This window comes from Rhinolophus hipposideros, assembly GCF_964194185.1.
Source record: "Rhinolophus hipposideros genome assembly, chromosome: 3".
NCBI classification, from domain to species: domain Eukaryota; kingdom Metazoa; phylum Chordata; class Mammalia; order Chiroptera; family Rhinolophidae; genus Rhinolophus; species Rhinolophus hipposideros.
Genome location: NC_138049.1, coordinates 56637755 through 56665378, shown reverse-complemented (window position 1 = coordinate 56665378; position 27624 = coordinate 56637755). Strand labels below are relative to the sequence as shown.

General features: G+C 39.2%; 1 protein-coding gene and 1 pseudogene across 5 annotated transcripts in view; one reads left to right on the top strand and one right to left on the bottom strand.

The window, feature by feature from the left end:
- Positions 1–27624, top strand: part of KLHL32 (kelch like family member 32) — a 191974-nt gene that overhangs the window by 35082 nt on the left and 129268 nt on the right. For all 4 annotated transcript variants that reach the window (XM_081044937.1, XM_081044940.1, XM_081044939.1 and 1 more), the window contains exons 2-3: positions 2871–2958; positions 11209–11389. In XM_081044937.1, coding sequence (XP_080901063.1) covers positions 2936–2958; positions 11209–11389 — 204 coding nt within the window. In that variant the 5' untranslated portion in view covers positions 2871–2935. The remainder of the gene's footprint in view (positions 1–2870; positions 2959–11208; positions 11390–27624) is intronic.
- LOC308489450 (large ribosomal subunit protein uL18-like) lies at positions 13683–14574 on the bottom strand (annotated as a pseudogene). Its single transcript has one exon. The product of its transcript is annotated as a large ribosomal subunit protein uL18-like (transcript).

The window sequence follows — 27624 nt, the reverse complement described above, 5'->3', positions numbered from 1 at the left end:
TTTTTTTATAGTAGCTAAGCTGCAGAGGGATATCCCCTCCTTCCTTCCCAAGTTCATTTAGCTGAGCTAGAAAGCTGATTTTAACATGTTTTCTTAACTATTCTAAAATTATAACATGTTTTCTTAACTATTCTTATAAATGTATTTCTTGCCTGTAAATAATGTTTAATGGAATTAGTGAATTCTCTGTTCACCTAAATAATATTTTTATACATTCAGTGCCATTCACTAAGCCGTGGGCATAAACAGCATTTGCCTCTTTAGGTAACGAATTTGTGTGGAAAGCAGTTAGAACTGAATCTTCAGGAGCTTGGCCTTTTAAAGAATGTAGAGGAAATAGCATTAAATGTCACAAAAATGTATACTTTAGCTATTTAAACATATGCTTTATGGGGAGGTCTTGGAGTGCTTTTTCCCATAGAAGCAATATTTGAACTTTAACTGGTGGTTAGGTTTTTAGATGAGCTCATAATAAAGGAATATGTGTGTCTCTGTTTGTTTTTAAAGCAGCAGAGCACCCTTTTCCCCCCAAACAAATGTTATATAGGACCCTACTTGAATTTCTTGGGGATCTTTTAATCCCTAGTTGAGTTAGCCTAAAAAAATCCATAGAATTTGTTATAAGGATCTAGGTTATTTATGTACCCTCAGGGCCAGGAATGCATGGAAAATCCAGAATATCTTCTCTTTCCATCTCTCTCTCTCTTTTTTTTTTTAACTTTTACTTATTTAAGTGTGTTTTTCCAGGACCCATCAGTTCCAAGTCATGTAGTTTCAATCTAGTTGTGGAGGGCGCGACTCACAGTGGCCCATGTAGGGATTGAATCGGCAACCTTGTTGTTCAGAGCACCATGTTCTAACCAACTGAGCTAACCGGCCGCCCCCTCTTTCCATCTCTTGTCTCTTAACTTTTTCTCTGTACATCGGCTTCTTTTTCTCTGTTTCTTAACCTGTAGAATTATTTTCTTGGTTTCCTAATCCACATGGCAGAAAACAGCTGAGACTAGAGTAAGACGCAAAATTTAAGAAGCCACCAAACAACTCAGGGAGAGATATAATATTTTAATGCAATATTTCAGAGTTAATGATGAGCAAACATTTTAAATAAAGATAGCATTAGTATAAAAGTAACTAATTTAGTGAGTTAGTCCCCAAACAACAAGGGAATTTAATTTATCTTATGATTTTCAATTATCACTGTTGAAAGTCTGAAAAATATCAAGTGCAATGTGTCCATTAATTTTGGATGATTTTAACTTTTAGGATTGTTCTTCATTTGCCTAGTTATTGGGAGTGTTTAAAAATATTAGACTTTCTGAAAAATTGGTTTTTTACCGCTCTGTTATAACAAATGTTCTTTTTGACATTTTAAAGCTCAAGTGACCATCTCTGTTAGTGTTTGTGTTAGGCTATTATAGCCTGGAGTTTATAACCTAGATTCTGAGAGGAAACAGTAGCAATGATAGGTTGTTAAGAAAGTCTCTTAGCTAATTAAACAATGTGCCTTGAATTATTCTCAGGCTCTGTACTGCTCAGTCATAATGGATCTGTGGAAAATTATGCTTGTTTTTAGGTTTGTCAAAACTTGAATTAGAAATAAATGGAAGTACAGACATCCTATGTTCAATAATTGAAGAAAACAAGAAATAAAGACAATTATATGAAAAATGTTCAAAACAACCTGGTATTCAATAACAATGGAATACTTAAGCGAATTTTGATTTAATTATTACATGAATTATTATAGTCATACTGACTGAGGCTTTGTATACAACATAACAAATACTATATTTTAGTTAGATTGGAAATCATAGCTCTTTTTTTTGTATAAATCAGCAGAAATAAGCACATCTTAGTTTATTCCTTCCCTAAGGGTTTTCACCCTGTGATCGCTTTTCAAAATATAATTGAAACAGAAGGGAGCCTGTTTAAGATTATCCAGATTGGAATTAATTTTGCCACTTGAGTGTATTAGAAAATGGGAGCCAAACCCTCTAATGACAGCTGTAAAGCAGAGTCATGGACCATATCCCAAACTATTCAAATAATTTACTTTTCTGTTTAGAGTTACTCCAATGATTGAAAACAAAGGCTGTGAGGGGGGCTAGAAGATTCGGAGGTGGGATGAAATGAATATGTAGGGAAGGAGTAATTTCAAGCTTGACAACTTTATCCTATTATATATTTCCAATTATGCTAATCCTAAAGCTCCTGTAAGAATTTGTGAACACACAATATGATATAGAGATGATGTATTACAGAATCATACACTTGAAGCCTATATAGTTTTACTAACCATTATCACCCCAATGCATTTTAATTAAAAAATATAATAATAAAAGAATTTGTTTTTCGTTTCTTATTAATTTTCATCCTCTCTCTGTGTTTTTTTTTTTAATCTAGTTTCCACAAATCTGCTCTTTAAATAGAAAATTATCTTTCTGTATACCCTTAGACAAGACATACTTGGTTTTAACTTAATTTCACTAATATTCATGTTTGGAAAGGAAATAAAGTTGTAATAAAGGATGCATCAGGTAGCATTTGTGGTTTAGACCTTTGTAGCTTTATTTTATCAAATCTGAATTTTTCCCTTTGGCCAACATCTGATGTTTTAATTTTTACTGTAACCTTTAATTTAGCTATTGTTGGTTCTCAAACACATTTTCTTTTTAGTTCCTGAAGTTCCAATAAAGTTAAAGCCTTAAAACACTTAAAATCATTTTAACCAGTTAGAATGTTATACCTGTTCTATAAAATTGGCATTCTAAAGCATTAGAATCATGAAGGCTCAGAGTGTGCTTTTTTTGCATTTATCTCACTGTGCTTTTCTTTCTTGTCTTTCTTTTCTTTCTTGTCTTTATATTCAGCTGGAATGCTTGCCAGTTCTCCTGCAAATTTCTAAGGCTGAGACCCTGAGGAACCCAACTGGAGAATGCCTTCCGAACGCAGCCTCAGGTTAGCCCTGTAGGATATATCCTTGCTTGGTGTGGTCAGCCCTGAAATGGTCACACTGCACATTTCAGGACCAAGTGCAGAGCAGGGTCACAACACGTGTTTGATAGAATTAAGCAACCCAGTGAGAGTATGTGTGAGTTTAGTACGGTAGCCCCAGGGCTAACCGCTGTGATCTAATTACTGGTCAGACCTAGAGATATGTTTTATCATTCTTTGAATGATACTACTTTTAATTTTTTTCTTATTTAGGATGCTAACCTCCCTCAAACAAAAGGTGTACTGCCATAATAATGTGTGATTTTTAAAAAAGAATCAGAAAACAGTCTCTCTATATATGACTGTCATCTCCTTTACAGCAGTGGCTTTGGGGAGTGTTATATGTGTTCTCAAAATACTCAGAACATTTTCATTTAGTAATTTATTTATTTAATAGATATTTATTGAGCCAAGCACTGTACTTGGTGCAGAGGATCCAGCAGTGAATAAAACACATAAGTTTACTGTGCTCATAAAATGTATATTCTATGGGGGGAAACATTAAAGCACCCTAGTAACAATGCAAATATAATTGTGAAAAGTGCTTTGAAGGAAAAGTACAGGGATGATAGAATGAGGGAATGTCTTCCTGAAGAAGTGCTGTATAATCTGAGATCTGCAGGATGGGATGACATGGGGAAATGCTGAGGGCAGGAAGCAGCTTGGCACATTCCCACGCCTGAGGGAAGAGTCAGTAAGAAAGTGCAAGGCATGCCTTTGATTATTCTCAGTGGAGGCAAGTCTTCATCATCCTCTGAGGAAACACTCAAAAGGATCTTCAAAGCAAAGAATAAGAGAGATGATAAACCTGGGAAATGCCCTCTTTTTTCAATATGAAGAGTTGGGTATGTGTCTGAAATGACGAGACCAGCTTTCTTCCACAACTCTGAAGCTGTTAGAGAAAACTGGTGTCCCAGATGTGTTCAGAAATGGAGGTGTTGTCACAGCCAGTGTAGTACCTCTGTACTGCCCAAGGAAGCCTGTTGCAAGTGATCAGTGATTCTCAATGGGGGATGAGTTTGTCCTCAGAGTACATTGGGCCATATCTGGCAACATTTTTGGTGGTCACTGGGATTGGGGGTTCTCTTGGCATCTAGCGAGTAGAGGCCAGGGATCCTGCTAAATATCTTAAAATGCGTAGGACAACCCCCCCGTAGCAAAAAACTGATCTAGCCCAGAAGGTCGGTTTCATCTATGTGGGGAAATCCTGCTCTAGATGTGGTGTCCAGCCAACCTAGCACATAGAGACCATGGTATCTGTCTGCCACCACCTCAGCCAGGTAACTTGTTTTTGGCTATCAGGATCCCTGTGCATTCTTCTCAAAATGATTTTTTACTTTCAATCTGCCATCTCGCTTTTACTGATCACTTCTGATCCTACCGCCATCTGTCCTCTGCAGCACTGTTGTCTCTGTAATGGTCTTTCATTCTCTGCTGTGAGAGCAGAGTCCTTCCACCTCCACCTTTCAAACTTCCCCTGTGTCCTGTGAACTATTATCATCTCCCTCACCCTGAAAAACTCTGTTTACCCTCTGACTTCATGGGGACCTCCCTCCCTTGAGGCACCACTCTTCTTGGAGGCCTCTCAGGTGGTGGCATTACAATTTCCTCACACCCCTTGTATTTTAGGATGGGTAGAGAGACTTTTGTCACCCTGGCACATCGTTTTGCTTCTAGATTATTTGTCCTCAAACTGGTTATTTGAGAAAGCAGCAATATTCAAACCAATCATGGCATGAGCTTCAAAACACTGCGCTTCAACTCCCTCACCGTTGTCTCCTTTCCATTGTAGTCGGGGTCCTTTTCCCGTCCTGACCGAGCATCTGGCACCTGGCTCCTAATCTCCGCCCTCATCACAAATCCTGTACAACCTCCCACTGCTCTCAGTGTTGGCATGCAGGATCCATCCGCGGTCCTACCTTGGACATTGCATTTGCGTCCCCGGTAGTTGCTCTATTTCTGAAACCACGTCAGCCACTGTGCTCTTACCAGAACCTGTTCTCCTTCCAGCTAACCTGCTTAGCCACTGTGCTTGTACTTTGACCTCATCGCAATGTCTCATCTACTGGTCCTGCTACTTTCTACCAATCCAGCAACCCTTTCTTTTCCTCATTTCCCTTCTTAGCCAGTTTAGATTCTACTACTCTTTTAACTTCTTAATTTATCTTGCTTTGTGCATTTTTGACGCATTTTTCTGACAAAAATCCCGACTGAGATGAACCCAAATATCCATGCTTACATGGTCCAGTGGAGACTGGGTTCCACTAAATCTTTAGACGGAACAAGCCCAAAATGCCCAGTTTTAGTAGGTTTCTTCTCCACTTTCCTCTCTCCTGAGATTCAGTGGGCAGTCCTTTCCCACAACTGAGCCCGGCCCTGCTTCTGTGTTTTGAATCAGCAACCTTTGACTGTTGATTGTCTCTCAACTGTGTTCTGGAGACACAGCTGTGCTTCTGTTACCCTCTCTGTGGAAATGAGTCACAGATGTGCACTGCTAGCCAAGACCTCTTTCTGAGCTGCAGATCCTTCACTGTGCTCTCCCTTGTCTTCAGGATTTCAGCCATTAGCATTCTGTGTAAGGGCCATGCTCTGTCCTGCCGCTGGATTATAGCACTAGCTGTTCCCCTGCCTGGAAGGAAATCTCTTCTTTTCCCTGTGGGCCATAGTAGCTTGCTCTCATCCTTCAGCCCGCAGCTCCAACATTACTTCTGCAGGGTGGCCAGATTACCTGATGAATGTGTAACTGCCTTGCTAACCTGAATGTCACACGAAGGCTGTAACCAAGTTTGGTTTGTTCACCATTTTATCTCCAGTACCTAGCACAATACCTGGCACAGGATGAATAAATGTTGAGTGAATGAATGAAGAAAGGAAACCAAACTGTTCGCTTATTAATTAACTTCCTTTCTGTATAGCCTTCATTATTTCTTAATCATTCTCTAAGCATGTTTTCTTCTTTGCTTATTGTTTGAACCATTGTTATTAGTTGTTAGCATTCATTTTAAAGTATTCAAAAATTATAAAGTGTTCCATCAAAAATAAAATGAAGTTCCATTATGGGGCCTTTTAACAGCCTCTCCACTTAAGTAAATAGGGTTGTTTTAATATTGATGTATTTAAGTTGTATATAAATATTTTAACTGTGGGATTAAAGTCATCAAGGCACTCACGTGATAGTTCATCAATAAACTGAATTGAGACCATCATGAATAATTCTATTACTCTATTTTTTATCTAATCTTTTTCTTTCTTGTGTAAAGTAGGCTATTTAAAAAATGAGTCTCTTTATGCTACTTGACTGCTTTTGATAATAGAAGTACGTACCTTACTGGGGATCTTCCTTGAAAACTAGTTGTATATTTTTATGTATCTAAATATTAATATTAATACTAGGTAATCACTGATAACAGAAATTGACTTGAATTTTAAATTTTGAAATGTAGGATGTTTAAAAACCAAACAGCTCTTTCGAAATTTAAATCTTAAAAACAGACTGAACTCAGTCAAAATTCGTTCTATGAAAATGAGACCCTGTGAGGTTTCTGTGATCAAATATGTTATGAACTTGAAGCAGTGACGTGTGCACGAAAGCACCGCTTCACTGTGAGTGGGGCGTGCCCTGATGTGAACAGCATGCTCTGCACTTGAGTTTTCAGTTTTTGCCATCAGTTTCAGAATGGAAGTGAAGGACTTTAAGTCACGAAGAGCCCCGTTTCCTAAGACCTCATTTATTTATCTCCCTGTTACTGGGTGATGACATATGGCCAGAGAAATGGTTGCCCCCTGGCATCACTAAAAAGCGGTCTGCTCTCAGGAGTCTGAGGCTTCTCATGCGGTACCCGCAGAGGCTGGACCCTGTGAGGTACAGGCAGCCTGAGGAGGTGCCTGAAGTCCTTAGAGAGTTCAGTTGGAAACAAGTGAGGGACACATCCCACTAGGAACTTGGACACTGTCCAATAGAACCATAGTGCCAAGCATATTTATAACGAAACAGTTTCAAGTAGCCACATTTTTTAGAAAGGCAAAAAGAAACAGGGAAAATGAAGTTTAGCTATATAGTTTAACCTAATACATCCATCATATTATCATTTCAGCGTGTAATCAATATAAAATTATTAATGAGATAGTTTGCATTCTTTTCTTTTTCATACTGCATCTGACATCCAGTGTGCATTTTACACTTACAGCACGTGTCACTGTGGTCTGCCCTCATTTCAGCGATCAATAGCCACAGGGTCTTGCATTGGACGGTGCAGTTCTAGGGGATCTCTTTGAAGAAGGGCTATTGGGACTGCCTTTGGGAAGTCAGGTCACCCTCTGCACTCACCTGTGAATTTTGAGGTGGCAACATTGCTTGCATGGAAGACCATTCCCAGGACAACACTCAAATCTGTATACCCTTGGGAAATGTGCCTCATGTTTTATGGGTTTTTTTTGTCCCCCCCCCCCAAAAGGTTCTAAAAGGTTCCTAAAACCCCCTAAAAGGAAGTTTTAGGAATATGATTTTCCTTTCTTCTTCTGCGTTTCCCACATAATGGAAGAGCATTGATCTAAGTTGGGAGGTTTAGTAAGCTAATTTGGTGTAAGTTATAGATGCCAAGGGGCTGAGCCATTGGCGTGTGTGTGTCTGCTCCCCATCTTAATGTACACAGGAGAATGAATTACATTGTGTTCTTGGGGATAGGTTATCAAAATGCCTGAGCACCTCAAATGCCTTGATTCACCTCTTTCTGGTTTATGATTGTTGACTTTAAATGAGCCTACCTTGCAGCTGTGGTCTGTGGCCCCGTGTGCCTTATCGTTTAGAGGGTTGGGGTCTTTTGTAGATTCACATTGGAGAGTGAGTGGGAAGTTACTTTCGGAACACAATGATTTGTTGATTAATAGGACTTTATTTCTTGCCAAATGTTGAAGTATTTGTTTCTGCTCTTCAGGATTTCTAACATATTGGTTCCAAAATGTTTGGTATCTTGTGCCAAGGTTTAACTTAAATATTTAGCATGCTGTTTACTGTAAGCTTTAATATTTCAAACCCAGCTGAATGATCCCGTGAAATTGTGCAGCATCACAATTGTTTCAGAGCTGAGCCTTTTCTTCTTCACCAAATTTCAGTTTACAGCTGTTCTTTCCATGGCAAGATTTATTCACTGTCAATAACTATCTGAAATGCAAATACTAATTCAGTCTTAATAAAAGGACGTGAATTGTGACACTATATTTGGAAAATGAGTAAGGAAACAGTTTAAGGCAATTATTTTAGTATATTCTTCTATTTCACTACAGATGAAATTTCAAAATGCATTTATTAAACATTTAAGGTGACATTAAAAGAGAGAAAAGTTATGAGAGTTTCAAATAAATTTTCTAAATAATAAAATCTATTTTCCATTCCAAAACTCATGCAAAGATAAATATTTTGATACATGATTTCAAATATTTCTTATCACTATCTCATGTTATTATGTTCATGTATAGTATTTTTAAAAGGCAATGCTGATTTTGAGATTAACTGTGCATTACATATATATATAAAATTAATATGGACCTTGTGATTTTTTCCCCTTGCAGTCAGATTTTTGAGATATTCTTTACAGATTATCACTTTCTCTGTTTTTTCTTTTTTTCTTTTTTCTTTTAAATAGAAGAATGAATTACATTATGTTCTTGGTGATAGGTTATCAAAATGCCTGATCTTGGACCTTCAGTTTTCTTATCTGTAAAATAGAGATAATTACATTACGTGCCTCGTAGGATTGTTATGAATATTAAGTGAATTAATAATTATAAATCACTAAGAATAATTCATGGAACATAGTAAGAGCTTTGTGTTTATAAAATATATAAAAATGTCCTTTTTTTAAGGAAAGATTTTTCAAACACTATTTCAAAGCTTTACTTAGCTGATAATGTACAGAGGGCACTCTCAGTATTTCAGTTCTCACCTCCTCATTTGTTTAATTGAGCCCTGCTAATTAAAATCCATTTTAGGCTTTGCACAGAAACTTGTATTAAAAAGTTATTTATGCTTCTGAGTGCATTTTCAATTGCTGATTTAAAAAGTCTGCTGATACCTAGAGCCACTAAATGAATATTTGATGACAGTAACCATTTCAAAACTCACTGCTGCATTTTAACTAAAAATTATCCTCCCACTTTCCCACGAGAACTTCCTGTATCATCATGTCCTGTCAAGTTTTATTTTTCTTTCAATAGTTCTGACATTTCTGAGGCTCCCCAGTGAATATGTCCAATAAAGCTTACTGGCTGCGCACGGACACTTCACAGGAAGCATTTGGTTTGCTTTAAGGTGGTGTGATTTGTGCTGAGTTGTAATTTACCAGTCAACTGGCACCACAGGCTGGGCAGAGCCCTTCAAATAAATTAACCATGTAGTTGGGGCCAGTGGGACTCCTGGCTTCCCTGAGTGGCTCTTTCCACTTGGAGGGAGAGGGATCAGGTGCAGGCATTGTCAGGACTGGAGAGACAGTGCTGAGATATCCTCGTGATATGTTTACTCAGCTTGGAGAAGAATCCACCCCGGCCTCACGGCCTCACACTGGGGTTAATGGCCCTCGTTCTCCTTCTGGGTGTGATTTCTGATGGGTGCAACTCCCCCATCTTAGTCCAGTGCCAGTTCTGCGATTTTAGAGCACTGTGGAGATTTTCATAGATCAAAGCTGGAATTGTCTATACCTACCTACAAATCCAGCTTGTGTTTTGTGTTTATGACATTGCCTTTACGTTATTTTAGGAAGATCTGGAGTTCCACCTAGGAGTTTTGAAAAGATATAGGAAGAATACTTTAGAATGGGGTAGGGAATGAAGGGGGGAGTTTCACAAGGGATCAATTTAGCAATTTCAAAAAAAACAGAACAGGGCCGTCCCGGTGGCTCAGGCAGTTGGTGCTCCATGCTCCTAACTCCAAAGGTTGCTGGTTCGATTCCCACATGGGTCAGTGGGCTCTCAACCACAAGGTTGCCAGTTCAATTCCTCTAGTCCCACAAGGGATGGTGGGCAGCGCCCCCTGCAACTAAAGATTGAACACGGCACCTTGAGCTGAGCTGCCACTGAGCTCCCGGCTGGCTCAGTTGGTTGGAGCACGTCCTCTCAACCACAAGGTTGCCGTTGGACTCCCACAAGGGATGGTGGGCTGCGCCCCCTGCAGCTAGCAACGGCAACTGGACCTGGAGCTGAGCTGCGCCCTCCACAACTAAGACTGAAAGGACAACAACTTGAAGCTGAACGGCACCTTCCACGACTAAGGTTGAAAGGACAACAACTTGACTTGGAAAAAAGTCCTGGAAGTACACACTGTACCCCAATAAAGTCCTGTTCCCCTTCCCCAATAAAATCTTTTTTTTTAAAAGCAACAAAACAAAAAAAAACAGAACAGAACATAAAATTATAGAGTAATTCATAAATCTAGTACAATGATCACACATAGACATTGATGGCTGATAATATAGGTATGTTTTACTTTTAGCCTTACATGTTTTTCACTAACAGTGTCATTTCTTTTGATGTTCTCCTCGTGGTGCATAATTTCCCAAGCGTAATAATAAGCCATCAGGGTTTAATTAACTGCTTTTTACATGAAATGGTCACTGGCAGCCATTTTTTCCTTAACCAGTATTGTTCACTTTTGTTTTATTTATTAATGGAGTATTGAGTCCCATGGGGGGATGTGGTAACTTCCAGGGTCTCTGGTGTGTCATGCAGGCCCAGTGGATTCTGTGCTGGATGCGTGCATGGCAGTGATCACATTCTGAGACTGTGCTAATCCCACACAGATGGTACAAAGCTAGAGAAGGAAATGGAGAGTTTGGGAGGGGGTCACAAAGTGGAAAGAGCCACACGCAGATGCACACACATCCAGATACACATTCACTTGGAGATGTACACACACGGAGGGGACAGAGGTCTGGAGACACGAGCCAGTCCACAGACACAGAGGGACACACACACACACACACACACACACACACACACTCAGAAGGAGAAGCACTAGTAGGAAAGAGGGCATGAGGAAAAGAGGGAATTAGAGAAATGGAGAGCAAGAGCAGCGTGGAGGGAAAGAAAATGGGGGAATATGAAATTCCCCCTGCAATAGTGCCCTGGTGCATTCCTTAAGTTGGTGGCGAAGGAGGGACGGAGCACGGGGACAGCCTGCACTGGTGAGAGGACGAGTGCTGATCTGATTGCTCTCATTCATAGTATTCAAGAAATGCTGACAGGCCAGAGGCTCTGCCACTCGGAATCTCACAATGACACTGTCCTGGCCGCGCTGAATCAACAGAGAAGTGATGGCATCCTCTGCGATGTCACCCTGATTGCCGAGGAACAGAAATTCCATGCGCACAAGGCGGTCCTTGCAGCGTGCAGTGACTATTTCCGGGTAAGTCAAGGTTGTTTGTTTCTCTCTCTTAAGATATCAATACACAGAGGATGATGATGTTTCCTGAAGTGTCATGTAACCATCAGCCAATTAGATGATAGTCCCCAGAGCCAGGGATGTTGGGGTCCTTTCCTGGGCAGAAAGAAATTTGGGACCCTTTTGGGATCCTCTCGTGGCTGGATATCTGCATGTCCCTCCGGTGGGACCTCCGGGCCTCTCTCTTGCCTCAGAGCTGAGGGGCATTTGATACTCTATCACCATAAGAAAGTGGCATTGTAGTGTTCCAGAATGGAGGGGTGGAGTGGGCTGGGGGTAGGATGTTTCTAGATTCAGATCAAAAGGAAATCAGCAAACAATTTGTGAAAATAAACTAAGTCCCTAAATATATGTATGTAGTGTTTCGGCTTTTCTATGCCAGTTCTATGCCTGTGTTAGTGCTTTCCAGCTATTTGCTCCCAGGCAGAGATGCAGTTGGCGTAATGGAGTTTTATGTGGGTGTCCCTGTGGCAGAAGGCGGCGTGTTGCCTTGTTGAGCAGAACTCTGGAGTTGGATTTCCAGTGGCTAATGCGATGTGCTATGTTTGGTTTTTTTCCTTTTCCTTTTTTCTTCTTTCTTTTGTTTGTTCTGCGGATGAAAGTGTACAGTATGGTTATAGCTAGTCAAATGCCATTTATTTGATACTTCCTGTGATTTGGGTGGTGGAAAAGGGATTTTAATCCTCACAACAACTCATTTTACAAACACCTACACATGCTATAAAAAGTCAACATTTTACATATATGGAAACTGAATCTCAGAAGTTAAGTAATTTGAGATAACTCAGAAGTTAAATAATCAGTCACACAGTTCCTACATGGCAGATCTGGAATTAAAATCTATCTGTCTCTTAGTGGCATGCTATTCTACCTCTTATATGGACATAAGAAAAAAAAAACCTGGACAATTATTCACCAGAATATTTTGAAACATTGATTTCTGAATATACATTATTTCTCATTTAATTTCATTTTCAATGTTATTTTGGTTAATAATTTTAAAACAGCATGCAATCTATATAAATGAGAATATAAATGTAATTGTGAGTTTTTTAAAATTTCCCTTGCCAAAGTCTCAAAATAATACAGAAACCAACTTAGGCCCATGGGCAATTTGTCGGTTTATTTGTATATTTCCAATAATAATCTTGTTTTTGATGTTTAAGAGAAAATGTCATCTGCACTCAGTTGCCAACTAGCAGTTAAAGAGAAATTTCAAAGATGCCAAATCATAAAAGAAAGACTTTTTAAAAAAGTGTTTTAAATGTGATGAAACCTAGTCATGTAAAGGATAAAGAAGTAATTGCTTGGCACTGTACACCAGAAGCTAAACAATAATGAATGCCAACTATAATTTTATATATATAATGTGATGGCTCGGTGTGAGGTCGGAGGGATAGTGGATGGGGGGAGGGGGTTCACAGTGTGAGGGATATAAATGATGAATGTCTAAGTATTACCTTGTCGTGTACACCTGAAACTAATGAATAAAAAAAAGAAGTAATTGCTTAAAATGTCTTTCTAAAATTAAAAGTAGGAATTTAATTCTAAACTGAAGAAATGAAGCAGAATCTCTGAAAAGTGATCTTTCATTCCATTAACATAATGATACACTCTCAAATTGTTGGGCGTTAATCTTTAGAAAGGTTGGTTATATTTTTCAGAGGGCTTTTCAAACAACACACTTTCGGTTGTTATATATAACATGTGCACATTATATAATATGAGTTTTGTCTTCCTGCAGACCGTAATATAACCCTCTTGGTGCTTAGCTTCTCTCCTCTTAGGTCTTCGCTGGTTGGGTTTTTAATTTAATGTTGGGAAATGGTTTGATTTTGTGCATGTGTATATGAGAGAAAGAGTATGTGCACAAGTGCATGCATGGGAATGCAAGAGAGCATTTCACTTGTTGGCAACTAACAGTGTTTGTTGCTACTCCCAGTTTTTCATCTCTTTCTCTGCAATGCCCCTGCACTTGGTAGGTTGTACTCAGAGAGTGCCTCCTTTACGATATCTATGTTATAAAGCCTATAAAGAAAGCTTTATTTTTCCCATTCTGCATAGAAGGAAACTAGAATGCAATATGCTTAAATGATCTGCCCAAGGACGGCCAGATATTACGCAGAAGAGCTAATTGTCACACCCTGGAACATCTGTCTCCTTGAGTACCATGCTGGGCTTTTTCTTTTTTTCCAGTTGCTTAATAAGTTTATTATTGCCCATATGAAAAATCTTCATAGAAAACTGGTTTGGTTTATTAGCTCTCAGCAGCCCGTTCCTGAGCTCTGAGGAAGATTGCCTTCTTCTGCGCTACCCCATCTTTCTTCTGGGCAAGCGACATTTTGGGCCGGTTCCACCTCTTCTTTTTAACTTCTTTCTTAGGCTTCTTCTCATAAACTGGATTCTCCCACACAACACCATGAGCTTTCTTATACATCTTCTCATCTTATACATCAGGTCTGGGGTTACACTGTTCTTTGTGTATTGAGAGAATTGTTTCTTGTAAGCACCTTCCCCGTCTTCCATTAGATAACGCATATAATCTGCAACGTTCTGGCCCATGATGTGTTTCCGATGTACTTCTGCGTTGAATTCCTTTCTTTCTGAATCATAACCAGGGAACTGTTTGGTATTGTGAGGGACAGACATACCTCCGTCCAGAGCTCCCTTCAGGGCCCTGAAAACTTTATTTCCAGTGGTAGTGCTGGGAAGCCCTGCATCCAAATAGCAGGTGAAGGCACCAGGTTGACCATCAATGCTTTCCACACTGTATTCATCTCCAGTCACCCCCATTTGACCTTCGTAGATCTTGTCCATGCCAAACCTATTGAGAAGGCTGCAGGCCAGCAGCAGGCCAGTACCATATGTTGCAGTATGATTTGTCAGGCCAACCTGCATGACATCCTTTGGGAGTTCATGAGCATAAGCTGCACAAACTATCATATCTCCTTCTATATGGGCATAGCAAGCTGACAAATGATGTCTCTGTTGGTTACCCGAATGATCATCCTATATTTGGGTGTGTTGTACTTATTTTTATCCTGGATTACCAAGCATTTCCGGGCATAGTAACCAGTTTTACCTTCATGGCGTCTTCTAAATTTCACTTGGTATCTCTTGAAATAGGCCTTATTCTTGACAACTTTAACAAATCCCACCCTGGTGAACAGAGCCCCGTGTCTGCGGCTCACCACAGACCTGCAGGCCAAGCTCAGCTCCAGGGGAGAAAAGGAAGCTGAGCTGTTTTCACTGAACCACATGTCCTGCTGGATTCATACACAGCTCCTTCAATTTCATGATCTGTTTGTGAGATGCAAATTAGGTGACTTGTGTATTGATTGCTCAGATAGATAAACCAAAACAATGTTGGAACAGTTGGCACTTAACTCTTTGCTAGGCAGTGTGCTAAGTGCTGGAGTTACAATATTTAACCAGACATAGACTGAGCCCTAAGGATCTTGTAATATAGATATTATACTGGGAATAGTTTTTGCCTTCTACGTTGCATCTTTTGTTAGCTTTTGTTGCGGAACAAACCACCCAAAACTTAGAAGTCGGGTAATTCCTCTGGTCTGCCAGTTCCGTTGATCTTTGCTGATTCCTTCTCACATCAGAAGTTAATTGGAGAGTTGGCCGGAGGTCGGATGATCTAAGTCGGCCTTATTCACGTGTCTGGTGATTGGTAGGCTCTTGACTGGGGGGTAAGGGACACTGGGCATGTATTTCTCGTGAACAGGCAAGCTTGGGATTTTTCATAGGACAGGTAAATTCTAAACACAGCAAGAGCAGGCCTCAGGCACAGGTGTTCTTGACGCTTCTGTTTGTTTAGTGTTCACGAATGTCCAATTGGTCAAACAAGTTACACAGCCAAGCCCAGAGTCAGTGTAAGAGGATGTACCAAAGGGTATGGATGCAGGAGGGGGAAGAATTTGTGGCCATTTTTGTAACCTACCGCTGTCAAGAACTGTCAAGGATCTATAATTTATCCTATGTGCAAGACAGAAAGTTCGTCTATCACAGTTTCACAGATGCTGGTAGAAGACCTGTGACTCCCAAGTTGGACACAAATGATAGTTTATTCCTCATTGTAGCAGCAGTATCTGAGTCTCAGCTTATGTGCACCTCTTCCCCGAGCCCCAGTTCCCACAGGGTGACATGAAGAGTAGATTGCGTTATGGGAGAGGCTCATTGAGCTTAGGGAACCCGAGTCTTTTATAATGGGTAGGAAACATGTCCGTCCTTTGCTCTGGAGACAGACATTAATGTATTGAACTAGCAAGCCATGCCTGCCCTTAACCTCTGCAAAGAGACACTGTATCGTTCAGGATTGTAAGCAAAACTGTCCTGTGCTTCAAAGGGAGATACCACTCTGTCATCCAAGGCTGTTTGCTATTGAAACATCCTTGAAAAGAGAGTTCAGAACAAAGGACAGTCAGTGCCTCTTTCATAAAACATGCAGAAATGTAAGAGACCCATGGAGAAGCACCTCCCAACAACCACCTGCCCTAACTAGAATTATGTTTGTCTTCCTGTGTCGTATGCTGTACCACACTGAAACATCTGGAAACAGTACCCTGTTTTAGTAATTTGTATACGATCTCTCACAAGCCTTATAGTGTTGCCTCAGGCTTAGTAAAATGCTCAATAAATAATCAGGTGAATGAAGAAATGTTTTCTAATGGTCGTAGAGTTGATGTATATTTTAATTCTTCCTATCCTGCCTATAAAAATATGGATTTTTTTCTTTCTACTGTGACCTATTCAAATAAATTAAGTACTTTAATATAAATAGATTTTTGTACTCTGTATTCTGCTATCTGGCAGATTATTTTGAAGCTATAGTAATCATTCTGATTCAGGAAAGGTAGGACTTCAAGAGTGAGGAGAAGGCCCAAGATTTTATGTAAACTGTTCCTTTACATTGAGAAAGGAACAGGGTTGGTATCAGCTTTTCTTGCTTAAAATATGAACAATGAGCAGTTGAGCACAAAGTACTGTGATCTCTTGTGATCATCAGTATTTTAAAAGACGGTGAAAACATATCCTTCAGCTAAGTAAGAAGGATTGTTAAGTGACTTGAAATTAGGTTTCATATCAGTGATGTGGACACCACATGGCATTAGTCAAAGGCTATAAGTCAGACCAGGGACTTCTAAGCATGTGAAGCAGTGGTGGAAGGAAGAAAGGGAAGAGCTTAGGCTTCAGATCTGGGTTTGAAAACAGTGGCAAGACCTGTATCTCTTTGGTCGCCATTGTTTGCCACAGTCCGTGTTGTTATAATGAATATTTGTTGGGTTATTCACCCTCTTCACTATGTATTCTTTGAGCATAGACAGCTCATCTTACTTCTGTGAACCTGTGTTGTTTTTATTTGTGAATCGGTGATTATAAAGCAGCACCACCCTCAGAAGGGCGTGATACAGAGATTTAAATGAGACGGTTATTTCAGGCACTAAGTGCTGTATCTGACACACAGGAGACCTTCAGCAAACCTTAGCTGTTTCACTTCTTGCACAAACTTGCGATTGATTCCTGCTCATGCTCCTCCTGGCTGTTTATGAGAGGAGAGGTGAGTTCCTCCTTAGGCTCATCTGGTTGGAGACTCACTCACCTTTTGATGGGTCAGCATAACTTTTTGCTTCCATCCTTTCATTTTCTGAATCTGACGTCTCCTTCTTGCTTAGAACTTTCTAGTAGCCATCTAACTTTTCTCGGTTGTCCCTTTGCAAACCATTGTGCAGGTAAATACGTGATATTTTCACTCTCCTGCTCAGGTCTTCCAGAGCTTCTCACTGCCTGCCTGTCTGCCAGACTCCTGGAGAGTGCCTTCATGCTGTATCTTTATCATTCATCCTCATCTTTGTTCTCTCATCCGTTCATTTGATGTTGCAGCCATACTGTTCTTCAAACACACTCCATTCCACCTGAAGGACTTTCCACTTCTCAGCCTTGCTGATGACCAGTCCTTCCACCTGTAACTTCCTAATCTTTTCTTAGTCTACCCTGTGCATCTTCCAAGATATATTATAACCAAAAGGTGTGAAGCCCTTCACAGAGGCTTCATCCCCTGCCATCTCCCTAAGTTTATATTCAAGGCCCCTCTTTTTCTGAAACCTGAAAACTGTAGCATGTCTCTCTCAAGGAATCAAAAATCAACAAAATAAAAATGCAGCCTATGGAATGAGAGAAGATATTTGCAAAACACATATTTGATAAAGGGTTAATATTCAAAATATATACAAGTCAACAGCAAAAATAAACACCCAAATAATCCAATTAAAAAGTGGGCCTAGGAACTGAATACACATTTTTCCAAAAAAGACATACAGATGGCAAACAGGTACATGAAAAGGTCCTCAATGTCACTAATTATCAGGGAAATACAAATTAAAACCATAGTGAGATATCACCTCACACCTGTTAGAATAGCTATTATCAAAAAGACAGGAGATAACAAGTATTGAATAGGATTCAGCGAAAAGGAAACCCCTCACACTGTTGGAATATAACTTGGTACAGTCACAATGGAGGTGAAATAGTATGGAGGCTCCTCAAAAAATAAAAAAATATAACCACCATGTGATCCAGAATTTCCACATCTGGGTATACATTCAAAAGAAATTAAATCAGGATTTCAAAGAGATATTTGTGCTCCCACGTTGATTTCAGCATTATTCATGATAGCCAAGATATGGAAACAATCCAAGTGTTCATCCATGGATCGATAAATAGACAAAGAAGTTGTGTGTGTGTGTGTGTGTGTGTGTGTGTGTGTGTGTGTGTTTATATAATGGAATATTATTTACCCATGAGAAAGAAGGAAATAATGACATTTGCAATTACATAGATGAACCACGAGAACATTATGCTAATGAAATAAGTCAGAAAGACAAATTTGTATGATCTCACTTACAGAAACAGAATAGAATAATGATTGCCAGGGACTGGGGAGTGAGTGGGTGAAATGGAAAGATGTTGGCAAAGAGTACAATCTTCCAGTTTTAAAATGAATAAGTTATGGGGATCTAAGGTACAGCATGGTGACTGTAGTTAACAGTGCTGTATTGTAGACTTGAAAATTGCTAGCAGAGTAGGTCTTAAAATTCTTACCACACGTACAAGACAAATGAGGTGATGGATGTGTTAACTAACCTTATTGTGGTGGTCATTTTATAATATATACATGTATCACATCATCATGTGGTACACCTTAAACTTACACAACGTTACATGTCAATTATATCTCAGTAAAACTGGAAAAAAAATTTAAAAGGAATTAAAGATTACATATTATGTGTTACAGCCCCTTTCCCCAGTAACTTCTCTGAGCAGGACTGACTAACTGAGGATTAGTGAGGTTTATCAAAGTACTTACTGTTGCACAAAATTGAATGAGGACGTGTTGAACCAGAGGTAGCAGGAGAAATTAGGGGCCTTATATCTAGAGTGTGTGTGCATCGGTGTGGGGACAAGCGTGCTTCGTGTCCTCCTCTCTGTGGCAGTCCCTCTGACTGGGGGGCCACCAAAGTTGCCGGGCCCCAACGTGGGCAGCCCTGGGCTGCAGGCCAGTCTGTAGCGCTGGAAGCTGTTGTTTAACATTTGCTATCTCCATCTTAAATCTCCATGAACACCTACATTTCTGGCCAAGGAAGCAGATGTCTTCGCTGCCTAACATAGCTTCACATATGTGGTAGTAAAGTGATTCAAATATGACATTTTTGAAAGTTAAATATTTGAGCATCATGTTCCATTAGAGCCGGAGTGTGCTCTGCCTATGTAGTTTTTAGTTTTGAGAGAAGACGGATAAAGCCCATGATTAAAAAAATAAATAAATCTGTGTTTCCTTGTGTTTTTCTAATCATACTCTTCAGTCACTGTTTGACTAAAATTGCATAAAAGGCCATTACATGAGCATATAATATATAATTAGGAGTAAATTTTTTTAATTCAATAAGCATTTGTCACATGGCTACTATTTTCTAAACACAGAGTGAATTTATAGTCTGGGAGGAGAGAAACAAGTGAACAAATAACTACAGTCTAGTGTAATTGGTATTAGGGGTTTGGGGTGGTGTTTTGGGGCTTGGACCTTGTTTTTATCCTCTTCCTATCTCTGGCATTCTCAATTCACAATAACAAAGTAATAATAACTACCACTAATGGAGTATTTACTGTGCTACAGGCACTTATCATTAGTGCTTTCTGTGTATCAACTCATTTTGTCCTCGAAAGAAACCTATACGCTAGGTATCATCATCATCTTAAATATAAAGAAAAGGATGACCAAATTTAAATAGTTCACACTAGGGGAATGAAGAGCTTTTAAATAAGAGCCCATGAAGGCCTAACCTCAGCAAGGAGCAGATGGCTGGAGAGAAGGGGATATGAATGAGGCATAGTTTGGAAGTGGTCGAGCGGTCGGGACATGGTAGGGAGAATCCACAGGATGTTGTGATGGATGGAGAGGGAGAGGAAAGACTTAAGGATGAATGAGGCTCCTGGCTTGAGGATCAGGGGAAGTGGTAGCAGGGGGTGCTCACTCACCACAGTCCTGAGGTATGGAGGGTGCTAGAAGAGCGGCCACAGGCGTTTTGAAGAAGTGAATGTGCCACTGAGGGAGCAAGTGAGGAAGGCTTACATGAGGACTTTCTTTAAGTCCCCCTGCAGTGGTGGAGCCAATGCCTTTTTCCTTTCCTGATCATTGCATCCCTAGCTCACTGCAGTGCCCAGCACCCCACAGACCTTCCTTCTCCCCTGTTACAGTCTGATGGGAACAATTTCTTGCTGTGTCGTGTGGATGGGGCCACACCAATCCCCTCCTCCAAAGTTTCCCCCTACGAACATCTATGATATGTACAACGTGTTTCACACCTTAGTTTGTCTTATTTTCTAAGAAGGTTTCTTGGAAAGACTTGAAGATAACAGCACTGCTGACAGGAAAACGTAAATGTAAATGACAGCGTTGTTGGGTTCCTGCTGTCTCCTGTTTGGTGGTTTTATAGACTCTTCATCAACATTTCTGAGTCTCAGAAATCTCTTATGTATAAGACATACTGTGTTTATCACATTAGAGATAAACAACAACAGAACAATGATGGTTGTTTTGCTTTCAGCCGCCAAGCACGGAGTCTCCTGCCTTTATTCCTAGCCTGCTCCTCCGCCTCCATCCATTCTGCGAGCCCCCAATGCATCCAGTAAAGCTGAAAAAATAAAATGAAGAATAAAAATGTACATTGTAAACCATCAAGTGCTTTATGAATAGTAAGGGACATTTAATAGTTTTTTTCTCTCGTTCAGACACCACTGCACAGCTTTATTCTGGGCAAATCCTGAGCAGTCTCTGGTTTCACTGTTGTAATTAGGATTCACTCATTTGATCTCCAGGAATGTTGTCACAGTCTGATTATACAGTCCTCAAAAAGAGAATTTGAGCTGGGAGTAACTTAACTAACCTTCTTTTCAGGAAAAAAAAAATATATGAATACAATAATAGCAAAATACCCCCCAAATCCTCCATACACAGGGTAATTATTTAGTTTATCTTTTTGATGTCACTGTGGGCATATAAATATATACTACTGCCCTACATAGCACAGCATTACTCTGCAGTTATTGGTGCGTGAGCATCACTAAAATTAAATTCCATTGTGTTCGATAATTTCCATAGTTTATCTTACAGGAGCCTGTTCTGTGATTAATTGCTTTGCTTGAGGCCAAACAAGCCCTGCTGAGTTCTGTGGCTATTGGGTGTTTATGCGGCAAGGGCAGCATTGCTAATTCTTGCATATTTGCACTCTGCTGTGTTCTTTCCTTTCCCGAACAGCTGCATTTCATGTGTCAATCACACAGGCATTCTTATAGTACATTTGAGTTATGCATGACACGGTAAACTGATTCATTGTTCTCCATCAAAGGAATGCTTGTTTTAACATTCGATTTCATAAAATCTGTTCACAGAAATAAAAAATAGAACAATGTCTGTTAGGAATTAAAGAGTACATAATAGCTAGATAATGAGATTTTTATCGGCTTTGCAGATACTGTGAAGACCCCACAAGGGGTCTTGAAATGTATATTTCCTTTTTTGTTTGAATTTCGATGGCAAAACCATGAAGAAAATAATTTATTTGTTGGTTGTAGTTATCTGTTTTCACTGTATTTGATTAAATTTTGAATCAAAGAAATTGTGACAATAGGAAAAGTTAAAAATCCAGTATTAAGACTATTTTATCCCTGCTATAATCTTTTTCCTGATGATAAATTTATTTTACTTTGTGCAACTGTAAAATAATTTACCTCTAATATTTTTATTTAAAAATTTTAAAAACATTTCCATTTTAATTTTCTTAGCTTTTGCTTAATATTTAATATTATTTAATATTTTCAATACAGTAGCTATTGCTACTTCACAAATCAAGATGCTTCTTTATTAGTACTTTTAATGTGGTAAGAACAAATTAACTCCGTGGCTGATAGCAGTGCCAAATGGCACACATAGTTCACTACTCTCTCAATTCGATAGACATTTACTGACGATCCAATATATGCAGAAAAATTTGTGCTGGATGTTGCAAATGGTATAAAAAACATCACTGCAGTTTCTGCACAGGAAGTGAAGGTTGAGACCTCAGGAGTATGTGAAATTGCACATCAGGAGGGAAAAGGAAGAACAGGGAAAAATAAAGTCTGTGGTTAGAGCTTAAAGGATGCTTTTTCTCAGGTGGCAGAAAGAGAATCAGGAGCTGGCTGAGGCGACAAAAAAAGGAAGCATCCAAGACATAGAAAGATAACCAGCATGTACATTCTAGTAAAAGCCAGCAAAGAGTTTTAAGAGATTTACATAGTCTGTAGAAGATTGAGGAAGAGGCAGAAAAATTCAGTGTTGTTTAAGAATTTGGTTTCAGTAGAGTTTGGGAAAGGAAGCCCAGCTCTAAGGGATGATGTATGAAAATGATGATCAATGCCACGCGTCTCCTGTGGACCGTGCCAATCTGCGAAATGCTTGTTAACTGTCCACACAGATGAGCTATTGAATGTAAATCAGCCACGTCAGGAAACACGTTTAGTTCAACTGGCATTTTTTCACAGAAAGGCTTTCTCAAGGAAGCAGCTAGTGAGTTCATTTGTGTCCTGACAGGAATTTTTTCCCCTTGTCTCGATGGGTGAGAGGCAGCTCGCAAACAGTCTACTTGAGGAGCGCTGATACACTGATAATGTTGATACATACCCCATTCCATTTTTGTTTTTAATTGTTTATCCAGCTTTATTGAAATACAATTTTCATGTAACACTGTGTAAGTTTAAGGTGTACAGTTTGATGATTTGATACATGTTGGTATAGTAATAATAATGACATCTACCAAAAAACAGTCTCATTTGATTTTTAAAATAGCCCTTTATCTAGATGTTTTTATCCCTGGTTAAAAAACCAGTCTCATTTGATTTTTAAAATAGCCCTTTAGCTAGATGTTTTTATCCCTGGTTAAAAACCAGGCACATGATAGTAATTGACTTGCATAGCTTTAAATATTTGGGTGTCAACTCCCTGAGGGAAGAAATTGGATTTTTTTTTTTTTGTCCCCTATAGGATCTAGCAACGTGCCGGGAGCATAATAACACAATTAATGTTTTTGCGGAATGAATTAGTGAATAAATCAATGGTTTTAAAGGACGGAGAGAACATTGGCATGGAGTTATCTGGGGGGCTTCTTGGAAGAGGAGGACCTTAGCCACGCAATATAATATCCAGTGAGGCTTTCCAGGCTGGGGAAGCATTAAGGTAGCCCTGGAGGTGGAGAGCAAGCAGAAGAGATCACGACAGTTCATCCTGTTTTGTGGCAACTGTTGTGCCAGTCAGTTACTTATTCAGCTGCATTTGACTGACACGAACCAGGTGTGATAGTTATTCACACTTAGCTGTAAGAAAGTGAACACCAAAAGAGGTTGGGGAAGTGTCCTATCGTCCCCTAGTTACCAAGTTGTGGAGCAGCCATGCACAGCCAAGGCTGGGACATCTAAAGCCCAGGTGTTATCACGTTGTTTTCCCCCATGGCACACGGGGCCCTGTCCCCTTCACTCCACTGGCACATGGAGGTGTGTCCTGCCGTGAGCTCAGCCCTGAAAGCACGCCGGGGCTGAAGGAACTGCCCGGACTCCTTGAGGCTGTTGTGTTCTTGATTCCTTGACATGCTTCTATGGCGTCCCCAGTTGCCTCTAATAATTTCACTTTTAAAAGTCTCACTTTAAAAAAACTTAATGAAAAAAATAAGTTATACAGCTTAAGAACAAGAAAGAGAATATATCTGGCACTCTAATAAAGCACCCACATTTTTGTAAAAGAATTAATTATAGAGGCAGTACGCTTTTAGACTGAGACCAATCTGGTTTATAACAGCTTCGTTCATATATTTTCTGACTGTGTATGTCCTTGTGCTAAGTTTCATTTTCTCCTCCAACTACTATATAGGTAGGTGAATTCACAATTACTTCATAGGGCGGAAGTGGGAATTAAATGAGATAATAAATGTCAGGTGCAAACCACGGTTCCGAAACATACTGGATGCTAAATTGATGGTTCACTAGTATTGGTGGTGGTTTTTATTTTCCAAACAGAAGGTAGAGTTTTGGTTTTTAAACCAAAATTCTGCTAGGACGCAACATTGTCTAAGGCTATTCAACAAAGACAATTTTTGCCAATTTTGTCTGTACTTTAGATTTCAATGATTCTTTTATTTTGAAATTATTTTTTCCCAAGGCCGTAGGTTTGAGATGTAAATCTTTAATTTTTTGAACATGCTCCGAGCTCTCCAGGCACCCAAACTTCCCTTCACTGTTACTTTTTAGGATTAACTGGCCATGTCATTTCTTCCACCTTAATTTATAATCCAGGGTTATCGTAAACATAATTTAAAATGTTTGGAGAGTTGTTTATGGAATTAAAAAGAATGTGAGATGTACCTTTGCTTTATACATTACAAAAGGGGAATTTGTGAATTTTGTTGTTGTTGTAGGTGCTAGCTTACTGTTTGAGTAGATTTTTGTATCCCACTTAAATTTCCTATTTGAGCGAAGTGGAATGAGATCTTGATGGACAGTAGAAAGGAAGGCTGCCTATATTTCATGCTTATACCTCCCCAGAGCATCATACCATCATACGATTTCATATTCAAGAGTGCTTTTAAAAGTGTGCAAGGGTTTCCTTGACCTTAGTCCTAGCATCTTAAAAATGTATACAGAGGTTAGAGCCTTGCGGTAAATTGTATTCCTCATGAAAAAATTTTGATACCACTCTGGGAGGCTGCTGTGTTTTCAGCTCACAGCAAGTGAGGACTTCTGTTCAGCCTCATCCAGAGGAAGGCGAAATAAACAAACTGAGATGGCTCAAACAAGTTGCTGGTTTTTTCCCCTAGACTTTGGGGGAGAGAAAAGGATTGGGCACCGGAAAAGTGAGCGTATACGAAAATATTTATGGAACACCCTATGTTATGATCCTGGCCCATGGAAGATTATCAGTAAATGAAAGGCAGTGGAAGCAATGATAGCAGCAGCAGAACAGGTAGAGAGGTAAGGGCAGTGAATGTTGGTGGGTTCCGGTAGGACTGTTGAACAGGGCTGATAGTATTAGAAGAGTCAGGACTTGTATGTATGTCTATCCCTCCCTCATCCCTCTCACTCTCACTGAATACTCAGCCCTGGGCTTTGCACATAATTGGTGCATCGAATATTTTGTGAAACATTCATGAAGATCATTCAAATCATCAGAAATATTTTATAAGTAGTCTGTAAGTTGCTTTATTCCCCTGAATTATTTCTGATGATATGTCATCACATTATCTTAGACACAGAATAATTTATTCCTCATCTTTCCTCAATTTTGTGTATGCATGAGTGAAGAAAAGTACTGTAGTAGTGTTTTCCTAAAGGAAAAAAATATCTGTTAATATCCTGTTGTATATTACATTTTGGTTCTAATGTTGAAAAGAAACAAATCCAGATGGCCTCAAACCTTGCCACTTAGGGAAGGAATAACAATATTTTTTAGGTCTAAAAAAAGTAACCTAGAAGAATAAAAAGTACATTCCTTTAATCTTTCGTGAAACTTTTTTTTCTTTCTTTTTCTTCTTCTAAGCAGGAAAACAGTCACTAGTTTCACTGAGTCTTTTGGACAGCAAGTTAGAAGTTTAAAGTAGCAAGGTTACTGTTCTTCACGGGAGATTTTCCAGCAAGGCAAAGCAAATATTTATGAATGTGTGGAAGTATTTTCTGGACCGTAACTCCTATACCTGTATATACTGCAGTCTGCTTATAACAAGATTCCACTTCTTTCTGGTAACCGAGAAATTCCCAGTGGAGCTTTATTGTATTTTGCGTCAAGGTGGGGATAGGAGGAGGGACACGCTGGGAAACTGCATTTATCCTATGCGTTGTGATTTCATTGCTAGGTTACTCATCTCTTGTCTCACCAAGTCCACATTAAATTTCATTAGGCCAGCATTTGAGGTCTTATAACACAATTTGTGTTTTTCAGAATGTTAGATATGTTCTTTTTGAATGCTGCAAGATGTTGAAAATAATATGAGCCATATCTTCATGTTGTAGGCAAAAGTCAGCTTTAAGAAGCTTTGTGATAAATCATCTAGCAAAAAGAAAACAGTGAATTATGTCCTAATAGTTGGAATGAGAGAAGCTTTCTGATAGTGATGACAATTAGGAATTACTCATCACAAAGTATATGTGTGGTGGGAACAAATCTCAAAGCTATAATAATAATAATAAAATCTGTGCCTTTTTATTTAGTGAATTTTTTAAAAAATCACTTTAAAAGGGCAAAGAAAACTCTCCAGTTATAAAAATGTTGAATTCCTTTGCCATAAACTTTAAAAACTATAAACTCTTTTAACACCCTAACCCACTGAAGTATGCCATATATATATATATACACATATTTCATATATACATATCAACTCAGGGTTTTATATATATATAAAACCTACATATCAACTCAGGGTTTTATATATATATAAATTTTAACATTTATATAACTGGGATATTGGTTTTCAATGTTCCTAATGCTTGATTTCAACTCAGGGTTATATATATATATAATATGTATATTATATATATATATATATATATATATATATATATATATCCCTGAGTTGATATGTATATATGAAATATGTGTATATATATATATATATAATATACATATTATATATATATAACCCTGAGTTGAAATCAAGCATCAGGAACATTGAAAACCAATATCCCAGTTATATAAATGTTAAAATAAAACTATTTGAAGCTTCTTAGTATAAAAGAATATTAATAGTACAAGGATTGGCCAGAAAATGAATATATCCCTTAACTAAGGAAATGATTGTTATGCGAAGTCTGAACATGGAAGATGAGATAAACTGCTATTCATTTAACATCTTGTATATTTGTTTACTAACCTCAAGACTCTGTATTCACATCCCTTATCTTCATTTAATCCTCCAATAACTTCAGATGTATGTGTTACAACAACTTTACAGATGAGGAAATTGAGCTTGCTCAACGTGGAATGATTTAAGATCACACAACTGCTGCTGTCAGAGTCCAAATCCCAGCTTAGGTCCGCATTTCTCCGGACCCCCTAAATTTTCCATGCCACTAAGCTGTGTGGACTTCAGAGAATGTTCTATTTAAGGGTGCCATTAGCTACGAGAATTGTGGTAGGAGAGTAATGACCCCAAAGATGTCCTCATCCTAATCCCTGGAGTTTTTGAACGTTCCCTTACATGGCAAAGCGACTCTGCAGATGTGACAAAGTTAAGGACGTTGGGGTGAGAGATCATCCTATATTTATGCAGCTGAATCCAGTGTAATCACGGGGTTCCCTAATAGATGGAAGAGGGAGTCACAAGAGTCAGAGAAGATGTGCCATGGAAGCAGAGGTCAGAGTGATTGGATTGCTAGTTTGGAAGGAAAGGGCCGTGAGACAAGGGATGCAGCAGCCCCTAGAAGCTGGAAAAGTCAAGGAAACAGCCTTCCGAGAGCTGCCAGAAGGACCATGGCTGTGCTGACACTTTGCTTTTAGCCCAGTGAAACCCATCTCAAACTTCTGACCTCTAGAACTGTAAGATAGCTGCAGTGAACTTTTCCTTGAGTGTGTGTGTGTGTGTGTGTGTGTGTGTGTGTGTGAATTTTCAGATGTG